This window comes from Drosophila eugracilis, unplaced genomic scaffold, assembly GCF_018153835.1.
Source record: "Drosophila eugracilis isolate 14026-0451.02 unplaced genomic scaffold, ASM1815383v1 contig_1197, whole genome shotgun sequence".
Taxonomy (NCBI): domain Eukaryota; kingdom Metazoa; phylum Arthropoda; class Insecta; order Diptera; family Drosophilidae; genus Drosophila; species Drosophila eugracilis.
Genome location: NW_024571981.1, coordinates 1,360,913 through 1,382,132, shown reverse-complemented (window position 1 = coordinate 1,382,132; position 21,220 = coordinate 1,360,913). Strand labels below are relative to the sequence as shown.

Below are 21,220 nucleotides of genomic sequence, written 5' to 3'. Positions count from 1 at the left end.
ACAACTTCTTATCGATTACACTGGTGGACAAGTTATTTGAGTTTGTTTACCTAATCACATATAAAATTTACTCTTTATATATAATTATTTCAGATTTTTTAGTTTGATTTCTGAATATTTGATATTTTAAAAATTGTCAACAAACTTGTTTTTAATAAAAAAAAAAAACATCGTTTCAGCATAAGCATTTCACTTGTAGCTCACTGTTATCGATAGACCATCCATACAAGTGTTTTTGTTTGTTAATATCAAGCGCTTGGAAATAAATCAAAATAAATAGGAATTAGGTGGAAAAAAGCTCTGAAATGTCCTTCCTACGCGGCTCTGTGAGCTATGTGTGGTGCACCACCAGTGTCCTCGGAAAGGGAGCCACCGGTTCTGTTTTCCAGGTAAAATTAGATTGCGTTCCCATTTTCCTGACTCACTTTCCTTTTGAATTTTCCTTGGCTCTTAGGGGGTCAATAAAATCACCGGCGAATCGGTCGCGGTGAAAACCTTTAATCCCTACAGTCACATGCGGCCGGCAGATGTTCAGATGCGGGAATTCGAGGCATTAAAGAAGGTCAATCACGAAAACATAGTGAAACTACTGGCTATTGAGGAGGACCAGGAGGGACGCGGCAAGGTGATCGTAATGGAGCTCTGCACAGGTGGCAGTCTATTTAACATTCTTGACGATCCGGAAAACTCGTACGGATTGCCAGAACACGAATTCTTGCTGGTGCTGGAGCACCTCTGTGCAGGAATGAAGCATCTGCGAGATAACAAACTGGTGCATCGCGATCTCAAGCCCGGAAATATAATGAAGTTCATCTCTGAAGACGGGCAGACTATCTATAAACTTACTGACTTTGGCGCTGCCCGAGAACTGGAGGATAACCAGCCTTTTGCGTCTCTATATGGCACCGAGGAGTATCTCCATCCTGATCTCTATGAACGAGCTGTGCTGAGAAAGTCCATCCAGCGATCATTCACCGCTAATGTGGATCTGTGGTCGATTGGGGTTACTCTGTATCACGTAGCCACTGGAAATCTGCCTTTTAGACCTTTCGGGGGAAGGAAAAATCGAGAAACCATGCATCAAATTACCACCAAGAAGGCATCCGGGGTGATTTCTGGTACACAACTGTCAGAAAATGGACCCATTGAGTGGTCCACCACCCTGCCACCGCATGCACATCTATCTCAGGGATTAAAAACCCTTGTGACTCCTCTTTTAGCTGGCCTTCTCGAGGAAAATAGGGAAAAAACCTGGTCTTTCGATCGCTTTTTCCACGAGGTAACGCTCATTCTCCGTAAGCGTGTTATCCATGTGTTCTTCACTAATCGCACCAGTTCGGTGGAAGTATTTCTGGAGCCCGATGAACAGATTGATAACTTCCGGGAGCGAATTTTCCTGCAGACTGAGGTGCCGCTGGAGAAACAGATACTACTGTTTAACAACGAGCACCTAGAGAAGAAGGTCACTCCACGAACCATAGGTAAGTCAATAACCCTTTGAAATATTTTGTATGGCTTTTAAAATTACTTATCCATTTTCAGCTAAAGCATTCCCTGTCACCACAACAGAGCAACCAATATTCCTTTACAGCAACGACGATAACAATGTTCAGTTGCCCCAGCAATTGGATCTTCCCAAGTTCCCAGTATTTCCTCCTAATGTGTCTGTTGAAAATGACGCCAGCTTGGCTAAGTCCGCTTGTAGTGTTGGTCACGAGTGCAAAAGACGAGTGGACATCTTTACGTCCATGGATATCCTCATCAAAAAGGGAGTGGAGCATTTCATTGAAATGCTAATAACCACGATAACTTTACTTTTAAAGTGAGTTAAAGAGAAGGCACCTATTTTTCATAAATCTAAGTTGTAATTCTCATTTAAGGAAAACTGAAAGCTTTGACAACTTGCTTTCTACTGTTATTGATTATGCAGATGTAGTGCAAAGCATGGCCAGAGTGGTGAGTAGTTTGCTTAAGAAGAAAGTTTTTACAATGTACCTTATGAAATTTTCAGACAAAGGGGGATCAGGAGCTAAAGGCCCTGCTGACTGCCCTGGAAAATGTAAAAAGCGACTTCGATGGAGCCGCCGATGTGATCTCACAAATGCACAAACATTTTGTCACAGAGGATGAACTAAAGTAGGTTTGCAGAAATATGCATTTAATAAGTTTTATATTGATGGAATTTAAAATTTTGTCGAACAGTGATCAATGGACATCGTCTATGCACGGCAAAAAGTGTCCCTGTAGGACAAGGGCGAGCGCCCAGGCCAAGTACCTTGTGGAAAGGCTTCGCGACTCCTGGCAGCATTTGCTTCGAGATCGTGCCACACGCACGCTAACCTACAACGATGAGCAGTTCCATGCTTTGGAAAAGATCAAAGTCGATCACAATGGCAAGCGCATTAAGGCCTTGCTTTTGGATAATGTAAATCCCACAGTGGCTCAGATCGCCGAGTGCCTTGCTGATTGGTACAAGCTGGCCCAGACCGTTTACCTTAAAACACAAATCCTTGAAAAAGATGTGCGCGATTGCGAGCGGAAATTGAATGGAATACGCGATGAGCTGTATCACATCAAGTCGGAACTAAAACTGGATGTGGACACAAAGACAATAAACAACAATAACCAGCTTGGCCAAGATCGAAGAGCGAAATCGGTTGAGAGTGATGCAACAGCAACAACAGGAAGTTATGGCTGTCATGAGAACCAACAGCGAGATAATAAGTTTGCTTAGCAAACTTGGTATTACAAATGGAGGTCTTGAGAAGAGTTAGAACGAGTGTTTAATTGCTTTTGCTTATGTTGTAAGTTATAAATAAATGTATGCTTTTATATGAAATTTGAAACACATCAACAAAGCCTCTTATTGATATCATAAATGTATAAATAAAATTTTAGGGAATTTAATAATTTATTTGATCATGCTGAAATACAATTTACTTTTCGTTAATAGGTTATTTTTTACGGTAATTTAACTGTCTATACATTAAAAAGCGGACTAGACTTCATGGCACATACAATTTAAAAAATTTAATGCCCTATGGCTAGAATGCAATGTATAATATATAAATTATGTACATTCTCTAAACAAGTTTACTTTTGACGATACTGATGATGATTCTTTCGTATGTTGGCTCCGTGGTGTTGTTGTCGCTGGGAATGTGATTTGGTTGGAATATGATCACCGGCATCCGCTCGGCGCAATACTTCAGCATAGGATAAATCTAGTTTTTTAAGTTTATGTAAATCTTGAGATACCGTATTATGATAAAACTCAACGCCATTTAGTTCGATTACACGGCCACGAGAAGTCTGAGGAGTATTCATATTCTTATTATATATTACCATTGGCGAACCGTTCCAATTGCTTGAGGATGGGGCATTCCGTCTTCGATTGCTGCGTCCGAATTCCGAATTCAATGTATCCGTACACATCTTTGAGCTGCCTTGGCCACCACGGTGATTTATGGCTAGAGGACTGTGTCTGGGAGTGAATTCCCGGGAGTTAAATATTTCGATACGATCTCCTGGAGAGTTTTGGTTTCGGTGCTTTCGCCGGTTCTTCTTTTTGATACCGACACCTACGGTTAAGTATTCGAGGGGTTCCCGTTTAAGTGGAGTAAGTATCTTGCCATTTTCCTTAATCTGTTTAGTATTCGATTCGCCGACAGTTGTTTCCTTAGAAGAGCTATTTAACAAGGTAGATTGCGTATGAGCTGACTGGTTTTGCTGATTACGGACTTCAAAGATGTGCTTCTTGGCCGTTTTGCGTTCCAATTTGGTCACGCACTCCGACATTGCAATGGACTGATTAGATATAACTGAGGACACGACGCTCTGGGTATCATCAATGAATGAATCTGGAGATTCTGACCTTTCGGGTGTTACTGGGGGTACTTGAGCCGGAATCAAGGGTAATTTTTCTATAGCCTGTGCGTCATCATGTAGGGTCGGTAGTTTGTCTACTTCGTTATTATCAGCAGCTTTTTTGAGCACACCGAAGATCTCCTTGAAAAGTTCCCTGTACTCGGGACGATTGCGGAAATGAGATTCAATTGGACTGACATCGTCATAAATACTGAATTTACAATCGTTTCCATTACTAATTGAGCAAAGGAAGAAGCTAGGTCGCTCGTCAGTTTGTGTACATTTGTTGCTAGTTTCATCCGAGAATCCCGACGATGTAGTTTCAGATTCAGAAAATTCGGTTGGAGTGCGCTTACGTGTTGAGTCCAACATAAGGTCGGATTCCTTTGAGCTATTAACAATTGTATCTGGTTTTTTGCTTTGACTTAAATCAGTTATAGTTTTGCCATCAGAATTGCTGGTAAAATTGCTTTTGGCCGCATTTGAGGTTCGCTTTACTTCCACTAAAGCTTCATACTTTTCGACTAGGTCACGATAAGGATTTGGTTTGTCGCTAACGTTAAGATTAAGATCTTCGGGAATTCGAAAACGTTCCTTATAATCCGCAGCACTGTTATCGCATTTCGAGGTGGCTTCACTTAGTATGCTTCGGTCGTCGTCTTCGTAGATTTCTTCGGTTGGAGCAATGGATGATTGATCATCCAAATTGGTATTACTTTCATTAATATCCCTCAGGCAACGACTGCACATTTGACCTTGTCTTACGTCATCCAGAAGGCTAAACTCCTCATGCATTGACATGGTTCCCTCATTAGCACTATTTTCGAGTAGGCGACCTTGGAGACTCTGGTTATCTTGGATTATGGTCACTAACTGCTCCTCCAGCTCAGTGCAACGTTGCTGTTCTCCCAAGAAATCACGTTTTAAAATCTCCATTTCGCTGAGTAGCTTTACCAATTCCTCATTGTCTTCACCTTTAGCGACAGTCTTCTCACACATGGTGGCATTACTAAAAGAGATTTCATCCAGGCCCGTTGAGTTTGCTATTGCCATTGCATCCAGTTTTGAAATTTCCAGATTTTGATCCTTACATAACGACTGAATGCTGTGACTGGAAATAGAACCCTCGGCCGAATGTTGCATACGATAACGTTCCTGCTGATATTGATCGACCTTTCGCCGTTCGGTGCTCAAAGACTGCCGGGCATCGCTTAAAAGTTGATTCAGTTCCTCACAGCGGGCTTCTAAAACTTCCGTATTGGTGGTCAGCGACTTAATTTGCTTCTTATCCCGATTTTTCTCCAAATTAAGCCGCTGATTGGCACGTTCGAGGTCCTGAATACCGACTTCCAATTGCTCGTAAACCTTAAGCCGTGAATCATTCACCTCGGTCATGGCATTAATATGCTTACGAAGGTGCAAAATCTCAAGTTCCTGTTCATCCCCCTTAATTTTGTACTCCTTAATAAACGTTTCCAGTTCCTTATTGCGTTCTAAAAGGGTTTTTCCAAGTTCGGCAGCTAATTGTAGGTCATCCAACATGAATTGTGATACGTTTTCACAACCAGCCATACTTCTATTGGATTCCTCCATCTTGGACTTGGACCTTTTCAAGCTTCGGCTTAATGAAAAATCTAAAGAAAAAATCAAGATTTAATCGATTTTAGTTGATTTTGCAATTGAGCTTTTGAGAAGAACTAAGAATTACTTGTCAATTGTCCTCAACGGTGGAAAAACAGCTACAACAGTAACTTTTTTACTGTTTCATCCCCAAAAACAAAAAGTATGGTATTGCGCCGACTGCAAAAAAAAGCCCTACGTGTTTGGTGCAACTGCATTTTTAATAATTAATTGTGGTTTTAATTAACTCAATCGACTGCATAAACAAAATTGAAAAAAAAAAGATTCTTTAGATACCCGGAACTAATTTACAAATAGGATTAATTCTATTAGGGGGACTCCTAAATAATTTTGGGCTTTGACTTAATTTTTTTATGTATCAGGTTACAAGTTAGGTAACTAACATATTACGTAACTTACATATAATAAAACTAATTTTTAAAAACTTTTTTTGTCTAGTTTTCTCTTTACAGATCTATTCTGGCTAAAGTATTTTATGATATATGTTTATGTATTGTTTTTGTGTAATTTGACAATTTAATGTATTTCTCATAGTTTCATTATGAAACTTTATACAAACTCTAAACGAAATACGTAACATAAATAAAAGTTCTATTTACATATTAAATAATTTATGTTTTAAATTTAAAAGTTACAAGACCTTGTGATGTTAACTTGTCACAAGTAGGTATTAATAGACAAATCCAGCCTGGTCACACTAATACCCCGGCATTCTTGTTTTGATTTTGTTTTTCGTCGTTTATTTTGATTTCTCGTAAGGATGAATCCCCCACCATGCTGTACGCTTTAGTGGTGGTAGCGGAGCTTGTGGACCAGTTCCTGCTCCGGCCGGTAGCCAGCGTGATCGATGCAGTGGTCAACGGCGTATACTATTTCCTGTGGGGTAGCTACTTTGTCGGCTATTGCTTGGTGGAGGGCAGCTCTTTGGTGTGGAATTTGGTAAAATGTACGTTCAGCGATATAAATAAGCGGCTCGGCGACTTGCGTCTTATCACGTTGGAAGTGACGGATTACTTGTACGGCGGAACCAGAGGTGGCCTAAAGAGTGCCTGGGATGTTGGCCATAGCATAGGACGTTTCTTCTGCAATTTGCTCATCGAATTGGGCGATTTTATTCTATGGGTTATATTGCTGCTGCCAAGGCTCATAATATTCATCGTGGACAGCCTCGTAGACTTTGTGATTCACTCCATTGTGGCCCGTGGCCTAAGTCTACTAAACAGCTTGTTCCGTCTCTCGATTGGATTATCCCTGTTACTTATTTTATATATGTTTCGCCGCTACGTGTACCTGCTGCTCATCTACCTACTCCAACGTGCCCGTCTCGAAATTTCAATGAAGACGCAAAGCGTTTACCTCTGGACTGATCAGCAGTTGACGCGTTTTAGGAAGAATATAAGAAACGATCAGGAAAACGCTGAATCGCCCAATCGCGGAGGATGTGTGGTCTGCATGGAACGCAACAGGAACATTGTGATCATGCCCTGCCGGCATCTCTGCCTCTGCAAGGAGTGCTCGCAGCAGTTTCGACTTCGTCTAGAGAGTCGCTGTCCTGTTTGTCGCAACGACATTATATCATATTTGCCTGTCTACATTTAAAGCTACGCATTATGGAACTTAATTAGAATATAATTTTGTATAAGACTGCCAATTGAAATATATAAATATATATATAAGATAAAGTAAGGGAACCAAACGCATTTGGTTTAAGTCAACCTAGATAGAAAACTAACCTTAAAATCCTTTAAATAAGAAAATATATTTACAAAGACACAAAAGAAAGGAACATTCTAATTGACATAAAGCTTTAACATTAAAAAAGGAAGAATATTTCAAAACCACCTCCCAAAAATATCCAAAATAACATTCTAAAACTAAATTGTTTTATGTATTTATTTCAAACCAATGAAAATATACGTTTTGTTTTGTATACATTTATGTAAATACGGTTTGGTTTTTCGTATAACTAATTTGCTCAAAAGACAGATATAGAAAAAACGTTTGTTTTGGGCTTACATCTTTATTTAATTTAAATGTAAATTTAAATCGAAATGAAATGATTTGCGCTTTGCTTGGTATCGTATTGCAGAGTTATTTGAATTGCAAGTTATAGGTATTTTTTTGTTATCATAACACTCATATGCGTACTGTTTTGGATACTTAACTTTTAAATGAAACGATCAAATAAGAGTAAAATTACACAACGAGCTATATAGCATCGGTATTTCAATCTATCAGATAGATCTATGTTATAGCGTCTTTAGGTTTCACCTCTCATTTCATTCTGCTCGTCGCTAGTAGAAGGCGCGCATAATTGGGTTGGATATATAGCTTAAGTTATCTGTTTTGTGTGGTTGGGTGAGTGGGAGATATAGCATCTGTTGCACCGATAGACGCGCGATCTATTACGAATAACATTATCTTTCGAAAAAACGTCTAGTTATGCTATATAAATTTAAATTTGTGCCAATTTCTTTTGCTTTTGCTTTTTCATTTTCAATTTGTTGTATAAAGCTTTATGCGCTGCTTCTAGCTTAACTCTATACGTTACTTAGTAAAATATATATATATATATATATATATAATTTATTAAGTGTATATATCAATTTTATAGCAATATTAAAAAGTTCTCGTTTAAAATCGTTTTATCGAAAAATTTCACGTTTTAGGGTTTTTGTTTCATTTCTTGTAACTGTATCTCAAAAAATATGAATCCACACTTGACATTCACGTAGTATATATGTATGCATTTATAAAATTACAAAAGAACAATAAACCAAAAAATATGTATATGTATATGTATATGCTCGCTCCGGGTATGGCCATATATCCAGCTATATAGCTATAGAAGCTATAGCTTTTGTGCCAAGAAGTACATCATAACTTGTAAAAGTTTTCGATCTATTCAAAATATATATATGTATATATATGTTTATATGTATTGTGTAAATATGCATGTAGGTTTGATGTTTCCATGTTGTGTAGGTACAAAGTAGGTTCCTATAGCTAGATATATCATTATAATATTTATATATTCATGTGCATGATTGATATCCAATGTTGTAACGGCTAAAAAATGGCATCGCTTTGAGGGTTTCGAACCCGAACCTATCTAAACGTCTCGTTTCAAACTGTTTTGGTCACCTATTCTGTTCCTGTTAAATCCTGTTTTATTATCTTTTCTAACCGTTACAAGTTCAGGTTTAGTTAGAGTTTAGCTATGTTTGTAGTTTAATTTAAGGTGTGTTTTCCCTTATGAAATATTGCTCTATGGTTTCTAAATTTCAACAACTTCCTTAGGATGTATGGTTGAGGTGGCTAAAATCAAATCAAATGGGTCACTTTTGAAGGTCTGAACATTAAGTGTTTAACTATTGTAGTTTTTGTGAATTTTATTTAATATTTTTATTCCAAAATGTCCCATTTAATCTAAATCAACCCAATTATATATATTTGTTTATAGCTTCAGCTTAGCCGCTTGCAGATCATGGTTTATACTTAGTTTAGCTTGGCCTAAGTTCTTCTTAAAGATGGTACAAAATCTAGTTGTCGAACATTTGATGTGCTACATGTACAATAATTTAATAATGATCTACCTAAATTGTATAGTTAATGCGAATTTATTAAACACCTCCTCGCCCCAGGCATGCCAATATGTATGTATATATTAAATAGATTTTTTGTAACACTTGGATTTCGGTTCTACGTGTTCCGTGCACTCGAAAGCTTGAAGAGATATGTTATTCACATTGGTTTTTGTGTTTTTTGTTGTTTTTGCTTTTTAGTTTACATTTAGTTTAATAGAAGTCTTGAATTTTACACATAGAAAATGTCTTTCGTTAATACAAACGTTAATTGGAAAGTTGCTAAAGGCTGTACTTTGAAAATTCCTCATAACATACATTTGAAATATTTGCTATCTAACGATCTTTTTATTTCTTATTTTGTTTTTCGATATCAAAGAAAAGTGGTACGTATAAAATAAACCATACAAAAGTTAGACATAAAAATATATATTTATGCGTGTATATATATTATAGACATATATATATATTATATATATAAATATATATATAGAGTTCAATGCCAATCTATCACAAAATCACATAGAGGGGTTTTTCTATCGAGATAGCACACACACATATAGAGAGAGACAGATCTTAAGATCCCGTAGCGTTTCTTTGAGAACTTAGTTGGAGTGATTTTTTAAGATTAAATAAAGTTTTTCTCTCGTTTGGAACGTACAAACTATGGATATACAGGGGTTTGGGATTACCGAATACTTGGGCTTACTCTAAAGATTATATAGATTAGATCATATATATATATATATACCATATAGCTTATCATATAGTTTGTGTGTTTGTGTGCAACTCTCTCTGTGTCAGACACAATCATCACAAAAAGGTACTTAAACTCTCATTGTGCACTAGTTGGTGCATTGATAAATCGAACAGAATAGTCTTAGCCTATAACTATCAGGAGTCTTAGTCTAGAATTTAACGGAAATACTTGGTTGGGGCTATTAACTTTATGCTGGTCTATATATTAGCTAAGGGCAAGCATGGCTTTGCTTATGATATGATAGTGGATTTCCACAAATTGGCAATAGTTTTTAGAAATTTTAAAGGAAATTTAAAGAAATTAGTTATTGATTAATAATATTCTATCTCAATTTGTGGAACTTATTTTGGGTTATTCTCCAGAAGAGTCTAGTCTAGGGTATAAATTATATAACACTACTGCTGCTGCATGCTTTTATTTATTTATTTATTTGTTTTGCCTAAAACAATTGACTAGAAGTTAGCAAAAAGGCAAGAGAGCGTTCTGTAAAGTCCGTAAAGTCCGTCTGTCCATTAACGCCGAATGTTGAGCAAGCTTGGAGTTCGGGGTTAGAAAGTGTTGCCATTGCGTGTCTAGCGGTTGATTTTGGACAGTTAAAATTAAACAATTTAACAATTAACGTCAACAAGTTGTAATTTCCAGTGATGACGAGTCACGCAGGAGCTGGCTTTACACTGGAAACCCTCTCTCAAATATTCATGTCCGTAATTATCGAAGGAACCAGGGGTTGTCCAACAATCTATCTACCTTCTATACCCTATATAGATATGGCCTGGGTCTGCTTTTTATTTCGGTTTTTTGTTTTTTCGTGAGATTTATTTATTTTCAGGGGTTCTACTAAAGCTAGTTGGGTCCTTCCTATGTATATCTTAAGGGGCATAACTTAGGGCTAGTTTTAAGGAAGCAAAGTTGTGATGATGATACGCTTGATCGCCTTTAGAAGGGCAATGTCGTGACGAACATGTTCTCGATGAGAGCTGGCGCCGGCACCAGATCCTCCAGTTTAAGATAGAAGATCCTTTGCAATCCCTGAACGCTAAGGGATCGCAATTCAGGCAACTTGCCCAACAGGCGACTGAAGTAGTGCTGTTTCTTCTGGGCCTCAGCATTGTAGGTGACATGATCTCGCAGACTGCCGATGATCTTCATCTGCAACTGCTCCACTTTCTTGGGCTCCCGCAGGCCATGGCGTTCTGAACATTACAAAAGTCAAAAGAAAGGACGGTTAGATTTGGAAATATTTATGTAATACAGATGAGGAAGGAGAAGTATATTGATTGAAAATCTTCATTTAATAGAAGTTACCCACCTGTGATCAAAGTGAGGGCACAGAGGCAGGCGAAGGCGGAGATGTCGATCTCCAGGTTGTGCAGGCTATGGCTGAACTCCATGATGTCGTTCAACCACTCGCCAAAGGATCGCAGGCACTGGGAGCGATGAAGCACTGTTCCATTGCAAAAGATCAGTTTGGTATCATCGCTCCTGGCCCGGTAAGCCAGCCTCAGGACGAACAGTTCCAGCGAAGCGCTCTGGAAGAGTAGCTCCTGATCCTCCGGCAAGAGATCAAAATAGCCGGGAATCTTCTCGGCAAACTGTTTGATCACATCCACGGAACTGGTGAGCAGTTGATAGAACTGTTGCACCTTATCCGCCTCGCTCATCGATGGCTCCTCATAGTGGCTATAATCCAGACACGAAGGATCCGGTGTGGTATCCACATGGCTTCGAACCAAGGCCGTAATCAATGAGATGGGCGGTGATGGTGGCGATTCTTGGGGAGACTTCGGCTTCGAGGGGAGTCTTCCTCGTCGTCCCTTGAGGGAATCCGTGCGCACCACTTCCTTGACCATGCCCACAACCAGACACTTTTGGAATCGACAGAATTGACAGCGATTGCGGCGCCTCTTGTCCACTGGACAATTCTTGTCCGCCAGGCAGACGTACTTGGAGCCCTTCTGGACGGTCCGCTTGAAGAATCCCTTGCAGCCCTCGCAGGTTCGCACTCCATAGTGCTGACAGGCAGCGGTGTCGCCACAAACAGCACACAATTGAGACGGAGCCTGGAGCAATCGACCTGCCTGAAGATCTGCACTCGCCGGCGAACTGGCCGCTGAGTTGGGTGCCGAGTTGAGCTGCAGAGGATGGGCATGTGTGTGCCTCTGGCCCAACGTAATCTTTGCCATTTTTGGGCTCTGCACTGAGGATCCAGCGGGCGATACAGTCCTCTGAACCGGGAGCGAAGCTCGACGGACGGGCGGTGGTCCGCCCACTGTTGGGGAGGAGATGGTGGCCGCCGCTGCTGCTTCCACAGCAGCTGTAGCAGCAGCCAACTCGGAAATCGTGGGGAACGTTGGCAAAGAATAGCGCTCGCCATTGTGCGAAGTGTAGTTCTGAAGGGTTGATAAAAGTTATAAATATAGGTTAGTTTAGTCTTAAAAAGCATTGTAAAATAATTTTTCATAGTTTCAAAGTTTTAAAGATTTAAAAAAATGTTTTTAACTTACATGTTGCTGGTAGCTCTGCTGCTGCTGTTGCTGCTGTCCGTAGAAGTTGTCCGTGGCGGAGACGCCATTATATTCATAAAGGGAACTGGCCGAAGAGCTGGGCGACAGATTGGCGCTGGCATTGATAGCATTGAAGTGACCATGATAGTTGTAGCCACCACTATTGTTGTTGTTGTTGTTATTGCCGCCATTGTTGTTGCCGTTGTTGTTGTGGGGATGCGACATTTGGGCCGGGGATTGCAAGGTATGCAACTGCTGGAGCTGGGAAGGAGCAGGTGGACTGGCACTCCAGCCGCCAGAGAGCGGCGGGAAGCAGTCCTCATCCATCTTGAGGGTCAGCACCTGGTCAGTGGGCGTTGGAGCGGCGGTGGAGGAGGAGGATGCCTGCTGGGGGCTGCTCCCACTACTGCTGTTGTACTTCACGGAGTAGGTCTCCTGGAAGCTGGGCAAACTGCTGCCACAGGACAATGGCCCTCCAATGGGCGAGATCAGCTGGAGTTGATGCTGTTGGTGCTGCTGCTGGTGTTGCTGCTGCTGTTGTTGCTGCTGCTGCTGTTGCTGTTGCTGCTGGGCATGCAATGCAATAGCTGGGTCGCTGCTGGATCGCAGACTCAGCAGACAGAGTTGCTGCTCCTGTTCGGAACTCAGTTGCTGCTCTGGGATCGAGGATAATCGCTTGTCTCTCAAGCAAGTTAACTTGGTGAGGTTCTCAATGGAGCTGGTCAGGTCCTCGGCGGGATTGTCTGGGTAGCCACTGGTTGTTGGGGAGAGCAGGGAGTTGTTCGAGTCCGAGGGAAAGAAGAGATCCGAGAAGAGTTCGCTGTGGGAAACCACAGACGAGTCGGTCAGGTTGCTGATCAATTGATCCTCCTCATGGGAGAGCAGCGATTCCGACTTAAGCAGGTGTTGCTGCGGGCTAACAAGGTGTTGCTGTTGCAGATGTTGCTGTTGTTGTTGCTGCTGCTGCTGCTGTTGTTGGTTGTGATGTTGTTGATGGAGGAGGTGGTGTTGGTGGTGTCCAGCTGCCGATGCCGACGTTGTGTTGGTCGTCGAAGCGGTTTGCGTGGAGAAATTATCGAAGGGCGACAATGAACTAAAGGAGCTCTGCAACGAAAGACAGTCGCCCGATGAATGAGTTAGTGAGCTTGCCGTTACCATCTAGATATCCTAGTCCTAAGGGTGGAGTCTAGCTTTTCCTAAATGCGTCATGCGCATTTCCCAAAGCCAATGCCATTGGTTCTTCGCCTGGCAAAGCAACCCCTAAGTAACGGAAAACTCCTCAATGATGATTTCCTAATTGGTTATGCTTATGCCAAAATGTTTTCCCAAAACATTTTCGCACCTAACAATAGCTATCTAATTGTTGTTGCTGCCGCTGTAATTGATCTCCTCACCTCGCCGCAACTTGACTCTTGAGGAGTCACCTCCTAGCAGCTGGCAATTAGCATGGCCATTCATTTTTGGGCTTGCCAAATTTGCATAGATTTTGCAGAGGTTTTGGTTGGTGTGTTTATATTTTGGAAATTATATCTCAGCGGGGGATTGGTTTCGAAATTTTTAAAATATATTCGAAAGGCTTTTAGAACTGTCAATAACTTTTTATTATTTATGAAGTTATATTAATAAGATTGCTAAATATGATCTTTACCTAGTTTTATGAAGATACTTGACCTGATCTTTTGATCTTCATAGTTGATCTTAAGAACACGTTCCATTCCTTGAATAATTTACTTTACATTTTTGACTTTCAATCAAGGCTTTGATTCCTAAACTCCTTCATGTACTACATCTATTTTATGAACTTTTTCTTTTCAAAATGAAAATAATGGTTATATTTTCTTGATCCTCAAACTTACATTAGGTTGCAAAAGTAACATGCTTGTTGTCGCTTGGTTATTAAGCCTCAGTTGGCTGATTTTTGTTGTGTGGATTGCTGCTGTCGCCGCTGTCGTTAATGTTGCTGTAGCGACTCCTCCTGTTCCTGCTGAGGTTGCTGCTGTAACAGCAATTGTCGTTGCTGTCGCAGATGTTGCCGGGGTGCTGGCAGCTACTGTTGGTGGTGCTGCTACTTGGCTGTCGCTGTTGCTGTCAGTTTTCTCGACTTTCAATTTCCCCGCAACGAGTGGTTTTATTTTTCTCTGCTCAATGGATGATGTTGCTAATGCTGGTGTTGTTGCTGCTGCTGCACCTGTAAGGATAATTGAAGGAAAAGGTCTTTTAGCAAATTTAGAATAGTCAAAGTCAAGCGAGCATGAATGCCACACGGAGTGGAGTCTCTGGGGTGAGCTTAATGCTAAATGGCTGGTGAAATGCCAAATCTGCGATGATATGGGCAGATTCATATTGCTGCCGTGCTAATGCTGCCGCTGTACGTTGCCCAATTGTCTCGCGTTCCACACGCAAGCCACCGTATCGAATGTCTTAATTAGAAATGCTCAGTCTCTCAGTCTCTCGGTCTCAATCTCAGTCCCAGGCTCAGCTGTCCACATAATAAATAAATATATAAATGTATATGGATATATTTTGTTTATCCCAATAGATGCCGAGACACCTCCTCATTGTGTCGCGGGGTTGGCCAAGAGGCAAGCTCACGTTGCAACAAAGATGTAGCCACCAAAAAAATCGTTGGAAAAAGCTAAGAGAAACAAAACTAAACGAGGATCACATCTCCATCGTTTGGTTAATGCGGCACATAAAATGTAATAAATTGTGTTGTCCGATGTGGCACGGCTCGCTTCCATGTCTTGGCCACGTTGCGGGTGTTCGGCTTTTGATTATAATAAATATTTTGCCTGATTCGCATTGCAAAATGCTAGCTAAAGTTCGCTTGGCTAGCTTGCCGAAATCATTTTTCATAATTTGCATAATTTATGCAGGAAATTGGACTCGGAATTCTTGACAAAAAAATGTTTTAAATAAATTTAATAAAATTTGGGCGAGCCTACAAATAGCAATTCTGGCATTTAGATATCTATAATCCTTTTCTTAAATATAAAATATAAATATATAAAATGCCACCTTATTTAACCCATAATTTTAGCAAACTCATAAACTGTCAACAAAGTCATTTAACCATTAATTAAACCATAAGCCATAAATATCAGACAAAACCTCAACGAACCTATTATTCACACATGCTCATATACCGGTAATCAACCGATGCTTTTGTCTTTATATATTTTTTTCATTTAATCTTTTTCCAAAGATTTTTCCTCAACTCTTGCTGGCTTCTGGCCGCCTGACTCTTTTGACACTTTTTATCTGCGAGAATTAGTTATAAACCGGCAACACGAAAATAATAATCATAGCCCACCAGATTTTTTGGTTGTTGTAATATTTCCTAACGTGTGTTGTCTTGGCTTGAATTTGACAAATTAATAAATGTTGCTGCGGCTGTCGTGTCAGTTGTCTAAGACAAAACCAAAAACAAAAAAACAAAAAAAAAAAAATGGGAAAAACAAAACAAAAAACGTGGACACAGTTCAAAGAGGGCAGTCATAAAAAAATAATGGAAAAAAGATGGATAGATAAAGACATACATAAATATATACAATTTATAAATATTCATGATAGGTGAATTGAAATATTGCACAAAATTATGTTTTAAGATTGTGGGAAATAAATTAAAAAAATAAATGTATAAAAAACTAAATCAATATAAACGGTCGGTTAATAGAATTAAATGCAGTATCGTAAAGAACCAATAAATCTCTGAAGCATCAGCAGCTGAAAGAACATCTGCAATTTAGAAACAATTTTTACGATTCTACAAGAATTTCCAGTTTTCTTACCAATCGAAAACAAGAATGTAAAAAATAATCAAAAAATCTAAATGCATTCCAAACGCATAACTTGCCTTTTAGATTGTTAATTGCTGAATTTGGCTAAAACAAGAAAAGAACCCAAGCTGAGGATCGTTTATGCTGTTCGGTTGGCTCTCTCTTTTTGGGGCATACTTTGTCAGCGACAAATTTACAGACATTGTAATTTTTAGCATAAAATTGCAAATAGAAATAAGAAAACAAAACTATTTTTATGAGCAACTTTTCTCTGCAAAAAAAAGCTCTAAAAAATGCAAATAATCTGGAAGTCCCACAAGGCTGTTGTAGGACCCACAAATTGCCCATGATATAAGTGGATCTTCTATTTTGCATTGAGCAATTAACTGACAATGGAGAAAAGGTCCGTCGAGTCGCTGGGTATTGCATAAATCAATCAAATTGTCTCTCACTCGGCCGGCTCATTGAGTAATAGATCCAATTTCGATATGAAACAGAAATTGGGTTTTCTTCTCTTCTTTAGGTTTGTGTCTCTATTTTTCTTCTTTTTTTTTTTGCACAACTTTAAATACCAACCCCATTACCCATTAAGCAACAAAGATGGCTAGTACAACAATGAACAACAATTGATGAAAATCGACAATTAATAGTGAAAGTCTAGGCCCAGACGGAGCATCATCATCAAAAGGTACTGCAGGAAGTTAGTTTGTTGGTCGTCCCCAAGACTGAAGACTCCAAACTGCAGACTGGAGACTGTAGACTGGGGAGACTCTGTAGACTGTATAGACTGGGGACTCCTCCATGTCTATTAGGCCATGAGTCTGGCTTTGTCGCTGTCGTGGATTTCAAAGGCGATAGCATCGAAGCCGCCAAGTTTGCAGGCCAAGAAAAAGCGAAAAAACCTGCCCCAAAATGAGTAAACTCCTTTTGGCTCGAGACTGAACCGAACCCGAGACCCATTTGTATACTTCTCACAGATCTTCACACGGCGACGGACTGTGGCACCCACTGACTCAATGACTGAGTGGCCAGGCATGGGCCATTTTGACCCAACCGGCGAAGACGAACCGACTCGCATTACCATTTCTTTGGGTCACTGCACAAGAGATGCTCCTCTCCACCACCAACCCATCCCTGCCCTGTCAATTTCGGCAGATGCCTACATGTCCAGGTCCATTGATCAGGTCCCCAGTGCCTGAGCCAGTGCCTGGGCCTGTGCCTCCATTGCGAGTTCGCAGTTCAAAGTACAGAGCCTGAGTTGAGCTTGCCAAATAATATGTATTAACGATATTATATAAAAAGAAGAAAAACGAAACGTCCAAAAAAAAAATTAGCAAACTTATGCAATGGCCAGGGTATTTTTTTTTTCGCTTTTCTGCATTGTAATAAATTTGTTAACAAGCCAGGCCAGGGAAAAATCTCCCTCGTTGCGAGTCCTAAAAACAATTAGAAAATCCCAGTTTAGTTTTTTTATTTTTTGGTTAGAGAAGATGCAGCCGGGGAAAACTGCATAACCCAACCCAAATTACAAATTTCTTAATGTTATTTGCTTTGGGGCCATAGCCAGACAATGGTTAAAATGGGTAATCTTAAATGTTTATCGCGCACTCTTCCCGGTAGCATTTTTGGCAGTAGCCCACGGTAGTTTTATTCAGCAGTTTTTTGTTGTTAAATTTTTATTTCTATTTTTATTTTCTTTGTTTGCAGATCGAAGAGTTCAGCCAGAGCCGCGTCTTCGATGAATTGCTTTCTAAATGACCCAAGGCCATATTTGGGAATGATATTTCATATTGATCTGGGAACTCTGGGCGGAGGCATTGTTTCTGGCCAAAACCAGAGGCTGTCCCACAAAAAAGGTGTGTTTTTTTTAATAAAAAAAAGGGAATATTTTTATGTGGGAGAAACAGAAATCTGAACGTGACTTTTGACATGCCAAGAAAGAAAGAAATTCTCATTCAGGGCAATATTTATGGTAATATTTCATGGAATCAACTGATAAAATCTGAATAACAAGGTTTCTTGGAAACCATTAAAAAAATATTTGGATTAAAAATGCTTAAATTAAATGTAAAATTATATCATTAAAGTCAAGCCATAACTAATGCTTACTATAAGTTGTTTAGAATTTATAACTTAGTTGTTAACGAAAAGAGTTTATTACTGCTCTTGTTCCAAACTAAGACATTAAAACCCAAAGCCTTCGGTGGTAATCCTTTGATTTTGCCACTTAATATATTCCAGCCAGCCAACAGCTTTTAACAAATTATAAATAATATCCAGTTAATTGTTGTTTAAATCAGATTTAATGGTTTCTTCGAGGCGAGCATAAATCTTGGCAGGCATTAAACTAGCTGGCACCTATGTATCTATTAAAACCCCATAACGCCACACAATTAAATGTAAACTGAAACTGTGTCAGCCATGTACGAGAAGAGGCAGTTGCAGATGCAGATGCAGATGCTGTTGTCGATATAGAACTATCCGTGGTCGAAAGGTCGAAAGTGTTGGCTATCAACTGTCGAGATGAACAACAACAATAGACAACTTCAGTATCATTAAAAGACAATAACATTGTTCAAGAATTTCAATTGAATGAGTCAAGATCAGCAGCAGGGCAAAAATAAAAACAAAAATAAGTTGAAATTGTCGCAACAATTCGTATAAATCTCTTTGCGCCACTTTGAATGCTAAGTAAACCAGCAGTGGTGGCGACCACCACACATCGTCATCGGTTTTTAATCGCTGCAAAAATCACCGAAGGCCATCTTGGACATTTCATAGTCGCAATCCCGCGATCACCCTTCCCCTCTCCTCATATCACCAAAATACCCGCTCCCTCCGATTTATAAGCCAAATCAAAACGAACCCGAGACGACCATCCGAACGGATTGAAGTCATTTTTGAGCGCATCTCAACCAGTTGCTCGAATGTTAATGTATCTGTATCTGTGACCGCTTCTACCTATATGCCTATATCTGTGTGTTGGCCAATACCTGCGGTTTGCCACTTGTCGCCAAAATGCACTGAAAACAATTAGTAAGATGTTAAAATGATGATTACTAGACTAATGCTCTTTTTACTCTCCTTTAATCAACATTTTCTTTGCTTGTTTTTCTTTTCTAAAAGGTGAAACCTTTAAAATATTTCCAGAACTTTATTCCCTGTGTACAGGTGCCTTGGGATCTTGCCCAAAAGCGCACCGGCAATGGGTCAACACTTTGCAACCCAGTGTCCACTTTGTCATTATGCAAAAGCGGATTCGTTAAATTAATGAAAAAAATTATACAAAAATACAAAAAAAAAACCACCATTGAAGAGGAAAAATTCACTGCAACCCGAGCTGGTTAGAAGCGGTGTCGAGATATTTGCATGAAATTCTAATAAAAGAATTCTGCCGTTAAGGTGTTAGCCGGTAACAGTTGCAGATACTAAGATACTGAGATACTAAGCTACTAAGATCGCTCTGTTCGGTCGCATTGTGTAAACTGGTTTAATTGAATTGTATTGTTATATCATCGGCTTCATCATCATCATCGATGCCAGTTCGGAGTTCTTTTCATTTGCGGCCAAAAGAGAAGCAGCCAACATATGACTCAAGCCACCAGATGTATCTAAATATAAAATATCTTTGAATAAGTTAAGATCGTCTGACTTAATTTAGATGACTTGTTCGTGCAAAAGTATTTGCAAATCCCAATGAAATTGACTTGATTTAGATGGAAGGCAATAAAGACTTATAGAATTTTATAAAATGTGATAAATCTTGATATAAAATAACACATCTACTCTCTCCATTGCCTATATATTTCCATAGATTTCCCAAATATAGTTCAATCATGATTTCTGCAACCAACAAAAAATTTCCACCATGTGATTGCCCATTTAGAAGAACCTCAGCCTCGATCGATTCTCCACTCCCAGTCCCACTTCCAGTCGCATTTCCAGCTCCAATCCCACTTCCAATACCAATGCGAATTACCCAGCTTAGGTCTTAGTCTTTTTTCCCCACATTTATTATACAGATTGAAGCCGCCTAATTTGCATGTTGAAGCGGCGCCCCACCAAACTCGGCTCACTCGGCGGGTCAAAGGTGCACATGATGCTGCAGTGCATCAGTGGTGGCAGTGGTGGCGGTGCCAGTGGTGCCTTTGCCATAGACTCGGCTCAGCCACCGACTGATTGACATGGCTGAGACAAAGATAAATAAGCTGCCAGTTTTGGAACGCCGCTTACATAATTACGGGCATGGAATGGATTTTCCTTCGGTTTTCTGGCAAAAGATTTTTTCCGATCGGTTGCCAGGCGCATCCGAATCTCAAAATTAAAGCCACTAAAGAAGGTGCAGCTGGGCTGATCGAGGTGGGAAGCTTGGCCGGCAAAAAGAAATAAAAACAAAATATTTGGCACAATTTTCTGTTTAGATGCAGGTAAAAAAATGAGTATAAAAAATATCTCAATTTGGGGAAGAAAATAAAATAATTTATGCTTTTTTTGGTATAAAAAAAATGTAAATGTAATTTAAACTTAAGATCTCCCAAAAACAAAGCTGTTTCTTTGAATGTAAAATCCATCATTAGAAAAGATCAACATTTTTTCTTAGTTTTTTATTGCCAAATGCTTTGTGGATTTTCCGTACGTTTTTTCCTTCAAACTCTCCGAAATATCAGCAAGCTATCAAAACACGCGACGTCTGGCAGTAGATATATCTAGCTATTGGTACTGCGGACTGGAAACTCCTGAGCTTCGGAATCGTATTAGTGTTAATTTCCAGCTGGCTTCTCTACCCTTTTTTTATGCCCATTGTTGCACGTTTTGAGTTTTTCCTTTACATTTGGGTTTTCGCTTTCATTCGCTGAGCAAACATTTCGGAGGAGGCACAGACGGGGAGCGGTTTTAGGAGCATGCGGGGGATCGGTTCCCAAATCGATTAACCCCCGAAAGCCCCCCAAAGTGTCGTAAACAAAGCGAGCAGCTCCATGTTTTGTTTTTTTTTATTTTTTATTTTCGTTCCCAGCAGGTTGCAGCAGCCACAAACACCAAAGGCAAAACATGCATTAAAACGCCAATATTGCCTTTTGTCTTGCC

General features: G+C 39.8%; 4 protein-coding genes across 5 annotated transcripts in view; 2 read left to right on the top strand and 2 right to left on the bottom strand.

The window, feature by feature from the left end:
- Positions 1 to 195: 195 nt before the first annotated feature.
- Positions 196 to 2,839, top strand: LOC108115528 (serine/threonine-protein kinase TBK1). The gene is given in 7 exon segments (XM_017227030.2): positions 196 to 389; positions 455 to 1,481; positions 1,543 to 1,822; positions 1,881 to 1,956; positions 2,012 to 2,136; positions 2,203 to 2,629; positions 2,631 to 2,839. Coding segments are annotated over 7 exon segments (2,163 nt in total). The 5' UTR covers positions 196 to 305; the 3' UTR covers positions 2,775 to 2,839.
- A 53-nt stretch (positions 2,840 to 2,892) lies between these two features.
- Positions 2,893 to 5,671, bottom strand: LOC108115527 (cerebellar degeneration-related protein 2-like). The gene is made up of 2 exons (XM_017227029.2): positions 5,576 to 5,671; positions 2,893 to 5,501 (listed from the first exon to the last, which is right to left on the bottom strand). Exon 2 carries the CDS (start codon positions 5,458 to 5,460, stop codon positions 3,094 to 3,096), a length of 2,367 nt encoding a protein of 788 aa, XP_017082518.2. The 5' UTR covers positions 5,461 to 5,501; positions 5,576 to 5,671; the 3' UTR covers positions 2,893 to 3,093.
- A 512-nt stretch (positions 5,672 to 6,183) lies between these two features.
- Positions 6,184 to 7,346, top strand: LOC108115469. The gene has a single exon (XM_017226923.2). It carries the CDS (start codon positions 6,283 to 6,285, stop codon positions 7,105 to 7,107), a length of 825 nt encoding a protein of 274 aa, XP_017082412.2. The 5' UTR covers positions 6,184 to 6,282; the 3' UTR covers positions 7,108 to 7,346.
- Positions 7,347 to 8,082: 736 nt separating this feature from the next.
- Positions 8,083 to 21,220, bottom strand: part of LOC108115467 (probable nuclear hormone receptor HR38) — a 31,310-nt gene continuing 18,172 nt past the window's right edge. Inside the window, exons 2-5 of one of the 2 annotated variants that reach the window (XM_017226922.2) lie at positions 14,213 to 14,544; positions 12,357 to 13,460; positions 11,162 to 12,242; positions 8,083 to 11,045 (exon numbers count right to left, since the gene is read on the bottom strand). In XM_017226922.2, the coding sequence (XP_017082411.2) occupies positions 10,789 to 11,045; positions 11,162 to 12,242; positions 12,357 to 13,460; positions 14,213 to 14,233 (2,463 nt within the window). In that variant the 5' untranslated portion in view covers positions 14,234 to 14,544 and the 3' untranslated portion in view covers positions 8,083 to 10,788. Of the gene's footprint in view, positions 11,046 to 11,161; positions 12,243 to 12,356; positions 13,829 to 14,212; positions 14,545 to 21,220 lie in introns of those variants that run through there. The other variant, XM_041818697.1, reaches the window with a different exon arrangement.

Coding starts and splice junctions, on each gene's coding strand:
- LOC108115469 (XM_017226923.2), top strand. CDS start 6,283: ATGCTGTACGCTTTAGTGGTGGTAGCGGAGCTTGTGGACCAGTTCCTG.
- LOC108115527 (XM_017227029.2), bottom strand. CDS start 5,460: ATGGAGGAATCCAATAGAAGTATGGCTGGTTGTGAAAACGTATCACAA.